General features: G+C 39.9%; 1 protein-coding gene across 1 annotated transcript in view; it reads right to left on the reverse strand.

Annotated features, from left to right (window-relative positions):
• The window catches only part of LOC122561380 (pantothenate kinase 1-like), a 70,480-nt gene that overhangs the window by 28,195 nt on the left and 32,603 nt on the right, over nt 1-9,682 (reverse strand). Inside the window, exons 2-3 of the mRNA XM_043713143.1 lie at nt 2,853-3,205; nt 842-1,095 (exon numbers count right to left, since the gene is read on the reverse strand). Coding sequence (XP_043569078.1) covers nt 842-1,095; nt 2,853-3,205 — 607 coding nt within the window. The remainder of the gene's footprint in view (nt 1-841; nt 1,096-2,852; nt 3,206-9,682) is intronic.

Consider the following 9,682-nt stretch of genomic DNA (forward strand, 5'->3'; position numbering starts at 1 on the left):
GAACTAGAGGGCATAGGTTTAGGGTGAGAGGGGAAAGATATAAAAGAGACCTAAGGGGTAACTTTTTCACGCAGAGGGTGGTACGTGTATGGAATGAGCTGCCAGAGGAAGTGGTGGAGGTACAATTGCAACATTTAAAAGGCATCTGGATGGGTATATGAATAGGAAGGGTTTGGAGGGATATGGACTGGGTGCTGGCAGGTGGGACTAGATTGGGTTGGGATATCTGGTCGGCACGGACGGGTTGGACGAAGGGTCTGTTTCCATCTCTAGGACTCTAAAGTGCTATTCTGCGGACTTGAATCACAATAGTAAGAGCTGAACTTGAACTTCCTGATATTCTGCAGAAAATAACGATCCAAAATTTCTCAAGTGTTCGTTGCTGTTCAATGGCGATTTGCAAGTTAACAGTAAGAGTACTGTGACGGACTTGGGTGCTTTGGTCTAGAATCAGGTACCGATCAAGATTGTTGCATAATCAACTTTGCATGCAGACATTGGGAATGATCAAATCAGGCTTGGCTGTGACATATCTCTTTCTCCCTCTTTCACTGCCCATAGACAAAAAATAGAGAGGTGGAGAAAAGTAGCCAAATTAAAGGAATTGAATCAAAAGGAGGAGAGTTAGCCCTGTTTCTGCCCTTCATGCATCTCCTGATCATTTCCTCTTTTCCCATTCTCTCCAGTGCCAGCCTCTTGCCAATGTAAGAAGTCAACATAAAACTGGACAGATTAGGCAGAAACAATATCAGTTTAAGTGAAACACAAAATACATCATGCTTAAAGTCATAAATCTGTTATTTGATATTCACAAATAGTATTACGGAAAGTTTATGCTTACCTGGTTCCCGTTACCCTTTTGTAATTATCTTTGGAATAAACAGCCAAGATGCTGACCCCTGAACCTATGTTGACCAGCAACATTGGGTAAGGGTTATCTAAGCAGTACGGTTTTTTCTGGCACTGGTCAGGGTCAGTGGGGTTTTCAAAATAGTAGCACTCAGATTGACCATTGTACCCAACGGAATCAATGTAAAGAAGGCCTTGGATTAAACAGTCCAACTCATCCAGTTTGTGGAGCTGTAGGTCAGCCATCTGGAAAACAGGAGTAATCAAATAAATAGCAGATTAACAAATACCTGTCTGAGTGTCATTTGGTTCAGTAGAAAGCTCAATACTGTAATAAATATTAACTTAGATTTACATTATAATTGTATTTTACAAAGGAATTATTCCGTACAAAAGGACACATGATAGGCCAATGCACTTTATCCTCATTAACTTGAAAAGTAATCCACAAAGGACAACACCTTTCTTTGGTGATACAAAGAGTAAACAGAAGTGTCAATCCAAATGTGAATTATTTCCCTGTAATAGCTAGTTTCCAAACATTTAAAACAGAAATAAATAAATAACTTCTAGATTGGAGGCAGTTAAAAATAAAACTGCTCAATAACCTGTAAGATTTTGCAAAATACACAAAGTAGCTTTGACGATAAGATTTCAGTCCCCTACTGCAGTGATGGTACTATGTAATGATGGGCTTGAGTTGAGTAGTTATATGTAATAATGTGGCTCAGGATCCAAACTTAGCCCTCTTTCTTTTTCTATGGATGCAAATGGCTTATACCAAATGTTTCGGAGAACAAATGTACAAGTTTGTTAATAATATTCAATTAAAGGCATGGCAAATCTTAAGGGAAAATGCAAAGCACAGTAAATAGCTGTAAATAGAAGCGGGCGGACTGATGTAAAATGCAATTCAGCACACAGAAGTGAGAAATGGGATGAAACATATTTTCTAAATGACAATATACGTTTACATACCATATTTCATGTCAGTAAATCTTCCAAGATTCTTCACAGGATCATTAGAAAAACAAAATAACACTGTACCATATAAGGAAAATGAGGTATGGTAATAGAAATATATAAAAAGGAATTCTAGAGCTTGAGGCCAAGGCAGCTAAAAGCATAGTCACCAGAATGCAAAGATTAAAATCTGGCCCGCATGAGGAGGCAGATAGCTTGGAGGTGTGTGGGACTGAGGGAGATTACAAAAAAAAAGGGACAGTCAAAGCCATGGAAGGATTTGAAAGGTAGTAAGTGTGCTTTAGGGTCAAGACCATTGCTTGACTAGGAACCTAAGTACAGCAGGTCAGGCAGCATCCAGGGAACAGGAGAATCGACGTTTCGGGCATAAGCCCTTGCCCGAAACGTCGATTCTCCTGTTCCCTGGATGCTGCCTGACCTGCTGCGCTTTTCCAGCAACACATTTTCAGCTCTGATCTCCAGCATCTGCAGACCTCACTTTCTCCTCTAGGAACCTAAGTAAGTCAGCAAGCACAACTTCAAGACAAGACAAAGGCTGCACAGCTTTTGATGATTTTAAGGTTAAAGGTGAAAATATAGGAAACAAGCTCAACGTACATTGCAATAACTGTGGAAGTAACAAAGACTTGAATGAGCTTTCAGTAGGGGAGTCAAAACAGGATCAAATCTCTAATAGAGTAAAATAATGAGGAAGTATTGGGATGCTGACAGATACTTGGAAATGGGAATTCTACAGAAAAATTGATTAGATTTAAAAAACTAAGGAAACAAAGTTAAATTTGTACCCTAAATTGATTACAATATGGTTGGGCTATTGCATATTTTCATTACCCAAGCACAGAACAAATATTAGCACTGTGGAAAGGTACACTAGAACGATAGGCTACAGCCTAAGAATGACTTCCAAAACATTCAAATCTTTTATAATAGTGACAGAGACAGTAGAAGAATTTTTAATAGTCCACGAAGCAAATACTTTTCCGCACTCAAAAGAACTATGTTGCACAACTATGACATACCATTCTGAAATCATCTTCAAACTTGTAGGCACCACCTCCTGTTGCACACATAGTGGTATGCAAACTAGAGAAATTTTTGTCTCTACCCATTTGGATGAATTTAGGCATAGAATGTGTTGGAAAGCGAATAAAATGCAAGTTCCCTTTACGTCCACACATGGTCAAGTTCTTCAGCTCCAGGTGCACATCCCGAATCCCTGTTTTTCCATAAGCTATGTTAGAAGTAAGGTACTTCCTAATGCTCTTCAGATTCTCCACTTCCTCCTGCTCTTCTTCAGCAGTGATATCCTTCGGCTCAAAATACACGAGTTTGACAAGCGTTCCACCAATATCCATCCCAAACCATGGGAATGCTAGGAGGAAAATCAAAATAAATTATTGTAACAAGCATTGCTGTATGTTGTTATTGGTTTCAATACACTGCGGCCCGCATAAGACATTTAGAAATCTGACTTTCACATTGCAATCAGAAGTAATATTAACAAATATTTACATTTCAACTGATCAATGCAAGTGAATGCAGTTTTTCATAAAATAGAAAACAGTGCTTAAAGCATTAAGGTCATTCGGGGAGAAAGATTTTTCTTTGTCTCCTTCCCAACTCTTAAAATTTGCCTGGAAAACCTGAACTTTCTTTCTACCCGTATCATCGGTATGAAATGGACCATGACCTCTGATTGTTCAATCTTCCCTTCTCAAATTGCTCAGCAGCCAGTGAAAGCTTTATGATTGCTCTGTACCCAGGCGGGCACAAATGAGGAAACATATCATCATGAAATCACAAGTGCAGCCATATAAAACATCTGTATCCTGAACGCCAAATCTCAAATGTTTTCCCTAGGCAACCGCATAATGGTATTGTCACTAGACTAACAATCCAGAGATGCAGTTAATGTCCTGAGAATATAGATTTGAATCCCATCCTGGCAGATAATGTGACTTAATTCAAAAGAAACCTGGAATTAAATCTTACTGTGACCATGATGTCACTGTTTAAATGTTGCAAAATCCCAGCTTTGTGCTACATGATTCTAGACTCTCAACAATGTGGTTGACACTTAACTGACCTCTGAAATGAGTGCTGGAATGGTGCTGGAAAAACACAGATCAGGCAGCATCCAAGCAGCAGGAAAATCATCATTTCGGGCAAAAGCCATATATCAGGAACGGCCTAGCAAGCCAGAATTGCATCAACTGCTATAAAGTCTTTTTAAAAAATGTAATTAAACTTGACAGATTATCCACCATCAACAATGGCAACAGAAACAAAAAAGGCAAACTCAGCTTTCTAGACACGGTAAATCTTCCTCACTAATTTGGGGGGGTTACTGGTAGAATTAGCAGAGCTGTCTCACAGACGAGTTAGACAGCAACCTGACATTCACACTCATGAATCACAACTTACAGATAATGTCCCAGATACCACCATCACCACCCCCTCAGTTATATCCTGTTTCGTCAGAAGGACAGACACAGCAAAGGTGCAAGGACAGTGGCAAACAAACAATCAAGAGTGAGTTGCTAAGGGAACGCACAACGTCGACCAGAGAGCCCATAAAGATTTGTGGCATCATGTGCATAGATCATCATATACTGATCCCCCACTGAACTGATGAATCAATATTCCTCCCAGTTGAATACCACATGGAGGATGCACTGATGATGGCAGGAGCGTAAAACGTAATCTGGATAGGGATCCCAATGTCTACCAAGAGTGCAATGGCAGCACCACACTGATCAACTGGTCAAGTCCTAAAAGACTTAGAGACTGAGTAGAGACAGACAGACAGACAGAAAGAAAAGAGAAAGAGAAAGACAGAGAAAAACATACTTATATCATCCTCACCAATCTGTCTGCCGCAGGTGCATCTATCCATATCAATATTGGTAAGAGTTACGACAGCATAGTCCTTTTGGAAATGTATTGTTTCTTCACATGGTATTTGTGCCACACAATACAATGTTACAAGTAATAGATTTCCAACAGGAGAAAATTAAGACCGGACAGCCATGAGGTACTGCAGACCATTTTCAGGATTGTATTCAATCTACAACCTTATGACCCAGCAAATCTCGCAGCCTACAATTACGCTCAAGCAAGAGCATCAATTCTCATTCAGACATCTGCAGGAGGGCATGCCAAGAGCACCACCGGACGTAGCAAAAATAAGGTCTAAACCTAGTGAAGCTATGAAATAAGGACTATTTACATGCCAACCAGCGGAAGCAATAAATGATAGTCAGAGTTAAACAATACCACAACTAACAGATCAGGTTAAAGTTCTGCAGCTGCATCCAGTCATGAATGATGGTAAACAAGCAAGCACACTGGAGGAGGCTCCACAAACATCTCCATTCTCAATGATGGGGGAGCTAAGCAAATCAGTGCAAAAAGACAAACCTGATGCATCTACATCCATCTTCAGCCAGAAGTGATGAATGAATGATCTATTTTGAGTTCCTCCGGTGGTCCACAACAACACAAATGCCAGTCCTCAGCTAATTCAATTCACTTCACCTAATATCAAGAAATGGCTGAAGGCATGAGATACTGCAAGAGCTATGGGCCCTGACGGCATTCTGACAACAGTATTGAAGAAATTTGCTACAAAACTAGCTGCACTCCTAGCCAAGCTGTTAAAGTACAATTACAACACTGGCATCTGACAAGGTGTCAAAATGCCTATGCACATCTGTTCACAAAAAGCAAAACAAATCCAATCCTGCCAATTATTGCCCCAGTCTACTCTTGGTCTTCAGTAAAGTGAGGAAAGTTGTTATTGACAATGCTGTCAAGCAGCACTTGCTCAGCGATAATCTGTTCACTGATGTTCAGCTTGAGGTCTGCCAGGGCCACATAGCTCCTGATCTCATTTTATCCATGTTTGAACCTAGGTTGTAAAGAGCTGAATTCCAGAGGATAGGTGAGGTCAGAGTGACTGGAGGGTGTGGTGGTATGGACAGAACAACATCTCGGCTGATTAGAATTAAACCTCACAGCTGGCATAAAGGGAAGATGGTTGTGGTTAAACAAAGGCAGTCATCTCAGCTTTAAGACCATTTTACAGAAGTTCCTCAGGGTAGTGTCCCACACCAACCATCGGTTTCTTCAAAGACCTATCCTTCTTCATAAGATTACAATAGAGATAATTGCTGATAATTATACAATGTTCAGCAACATTCAAAACTCCTCAAATACTGAAACTGTCTATGTCCAAATGTGGAAAGGTCCGGATAATACCCAGGTTTCAGCTGAAGGGTGGCAAGTGACCTTCTTGCCACACAAGTGTCATCTCCAACAAGAGAGAATCATATTGTCCCATGATGGTCAATGACACTACCATTATTGGATCTCCCACTAACATCGTGGGGGTTATCACTGACCAGAAATTAAACCAAACTAGCCATATTAATACTAGAAGAGCAAGTCAGCAGCACAGTATCCTGCAGCAAGTAACTCACTTCCTGACTTCCCAAAGTCTGTCCACTATCCACAAGGTACAAGTCAGGAGTATGTTGGAATATCTCCACATGCCCGATTGAGTGCAGCTCCAACTCCCAAGAAGCTTGACACCATACAATGAAAGCAGCCCATTTGACAGGCACCATAACCACAAACATTCACTCCCTCCACCATCACCGCTCAATGACAGATGTGTGTTCTGCAGAAATTCATAAAGGCTTCTTAGTCAACACCTCTCAAACTCACAACTACTACCATCTAGAATGTCAAAGGCTTCTAAATGAGAATACCAATACATGCAAGTTCCTCTCCAAGCAACTCATCATCCTGACTTGGAAATACATTGCAGCTGCAAAATCCTGGAAACCACCCATCTCACTCCAGCAACAAACACCCAGCAGCCCCACACCCTAATGGTATATGGGCGTACTTACTAGAATGGACTGCAGCAGTTCCTGAAGGCAGATTACCACCACCTTTTGAGGTGCAATTAGGCTTGGAGAGTAAATGCTGGCTCAATTAGTGTCATCAAAATATCATGAATGAATAAAAATAAATTCAACAGCCGTCTTCCTGTACAGCTGAGCCACTGAGGTGCATTGGAACGGTGTTGGGCGGCATTGCTCACATGAATAGCACTCATCAGTCAATATCAATTGGAAAACTGGACACATTCAGAAAACTGCTGCACTGCCTACTTGCTGGTCCTTGTCTGTTTGGAAGTTACTGCTCCCCTCTATGCCTGTATATTCTTGCAGGATGACCATCTCTTGAAGCTTGCTGGTCAAGCAGCACTCAACTTCAGTGCGTGCTGCAGTGACACCAGCTGTTGCTCAAGCTTCCTGGATATAGTTGCTCTTGATTTCACATTTTGAACATAAGACAATTTTCTTTTGCAGCACTTGCAATCTAAATTCAGGATCTGTGTTAGCTCTGGAGCAAATAGAAATATAATGACCTTAAAAAGGACTTCTTAATGACATTAAGTATATCTAATTTGCACTAACACTATGAAATTAGTATAAATACAGACCACAGAAACCACATTCAGTTAAGGTCAACCTCTAAGTGCTTTGTTTGAATGGAGATTTCTTGTATGTTATAACTTTCACATGCATGAGAACTATCACTTCCAGGGAGTGATGTGTTTGTTTATATTATGAATCACAACACAGTTGGCTGGTAGACAAACAATCCATGAACTCACTAAAGTCAATGCATTCTTATCAGGAACATCAAGAACAAAGGTTTACTGGACAACATATCACATATTGTTGCCAAGGCATTCAATCATGCATTCGAAGATACATGGAACCACATCAATCTTTAAAAACAGACCAAAGTGAATGCCCTTGGTAAGCTTCAAACTTCCAGCAGACACTGCGCAGCATTTAGAGGATTGTAATTGCATTTTTGTGCTATAGATTTTCAGTTTAAATGTTTTAATTCGCCTTTAAAACATATAAGCCAATTCTGAAGAAAATTAATCTATTTGAAGTATTGACTCTATTAGGTGACCTAGATGTTGAGTGTTTCCAACACTTGGTTTTTGTTTCACGCTTCCAGTGCTCTCAATTTGCTTAACCAAAATCTTCAAGGGCTTGCACTATTTACTAAAAGTGTTTAACTCAAAAATGAGTTTTTAAATTAACAGGAGACTATTTTAACCATTTCAGTCATTTCCATGGACACAGTACCCTGGTAATTGCAAAAACCTTGCAAAATCATTTGTCAAGGCAAATCAAGGCTCTACCAGTTATTCAATACAATAATTCCAGCACCAAGAACAGGATAATTGGTGTATGAATAGCAATAGCCATGCAAAATGGAAGGACAAAGTTATCGACTGTTGGCAAAAGGCTCATTTAGAGAAACAGGAAACACAGTCATAGAGTCAGAGGCCTACAACACTGAAAAAGACACCCTTAAAGACAGAAAGTTCCACGTTCCCACTACAGTCTGAGTGAAACCTTTTTACGTCTAATCTATTTTGCCCATAAACCTTTGCTCCTGATCACTGATCCTGCCACCAAGGGGAAGATTTTCTTCTTGTCTAACCCTATCTGTGTCGTATAGAATTTTACACATCTGAATCATGTCTCCCTCAGTCTGCTCCGCTCCAAAGGAAAATAACTCAGTCTACCCAATTTCAGTTCACAACTAAAAAAACATCTCCAGCCAGGCAACATCATGGTAAATCTTCTCTGCTCTGTCTCCAGTGCAATCATATTCCTCCTATAACATGGTGTCTAGAACTGCACACAGTACTCTAGCTGTGGCCTAACAAACAGTTATACAGTTCCAACATTACCCGCTCCTCTTAAACTTTATGCCTTGGCTAATAAAGGCAGTGGAAGGGTCTGATAAGGACATTTAAAAAACTCATTAGAACCCTATGATCATGTTTTAAAATACAAAACAAAAATGTTATTTCATTAGAATTATTTTTTTCTGCATCCTCTACATGTATTTTTAAATATTCAATTATAGCCACATCTTTCCACTTAGTGGTTTACATTTTTTTCAGATTTTGTGTAAATTATCCTTTTTACTCACTTATCACTTGTAACACTGCTAGTTATTTTCCATTCTGCACTCTCTTAAAGATATCCCAGATTGCAATGAATTATTTTCAAATAAAACATTACGTCAATTCTGACTTCCCGTTGTGTTCGCCTGCAATGATTTGCTCTGAAGTGCACTGACTTTCAGATGTGGTGATGCCAGTGTTGGACTGGGATAGACAAATTTAAAAATCACACAACACCAGGTTATAGTCCAATAGGTTTATTTGAAAACACCAGCTTTCAGAGCGCTGCTCCTTCAGGTAATTGTGGAGCAGGACCGTAAGACAGAATTTATAGCAGAAGATTACTGTATCATGCAACTGAAAATATATATTGAACAAATTCAGATTGTCGTTAAGCCTTTCAACTTTTAGAATAGGTTACAGGTTTTGGTTCATGAACATGTAAATCCAAGAGCTTCTTATAAGTCTCATTCTCAAGATAACTTAAGGTTTTATTTTTAAGAAAAGGTGACCTCTCAGCTCAGACAATGAACTAAAGATGTGAGGTTAGAATCTGTCTGCACCCCAACCTTGAGTCTAACTGGTTGTTTTTCAAAGTAGAATTTACAAAATATTTCATGGATTGCACGCCTGCAGACTGTGCACTTTTTGAGCAAAATAGAATAAATCTGAAATATAATTCTGCAAATACAATTTCACCCCATAGACTTACATGTGCACATGCAGATGGACAGACAGTGAAATATCAAGCCATAGACAGCTGGAGAGGGAGCGAGAGGGCGGGCGTGCGGGGGGAGGGAGGCGGCGGAGACAGGGCGTGTGAGAGAGATTGATATC

This window comes from Chiloscyllium plagiosum, chromosome 22, assembly GCF_004010195.1.
Source record: "Chiloscyllium plagiosum isolate BGI_BamShark_2017 chromosome 22, ASM401019v2, whole genome shotgun sequence".
NCBI lineage: Eukaryota > Metazoa > Chordata > Chondrichthyes > Orectolobiformes > Hemiscylliidae > Chiloscyllium > Chiloscyllium plagiosum.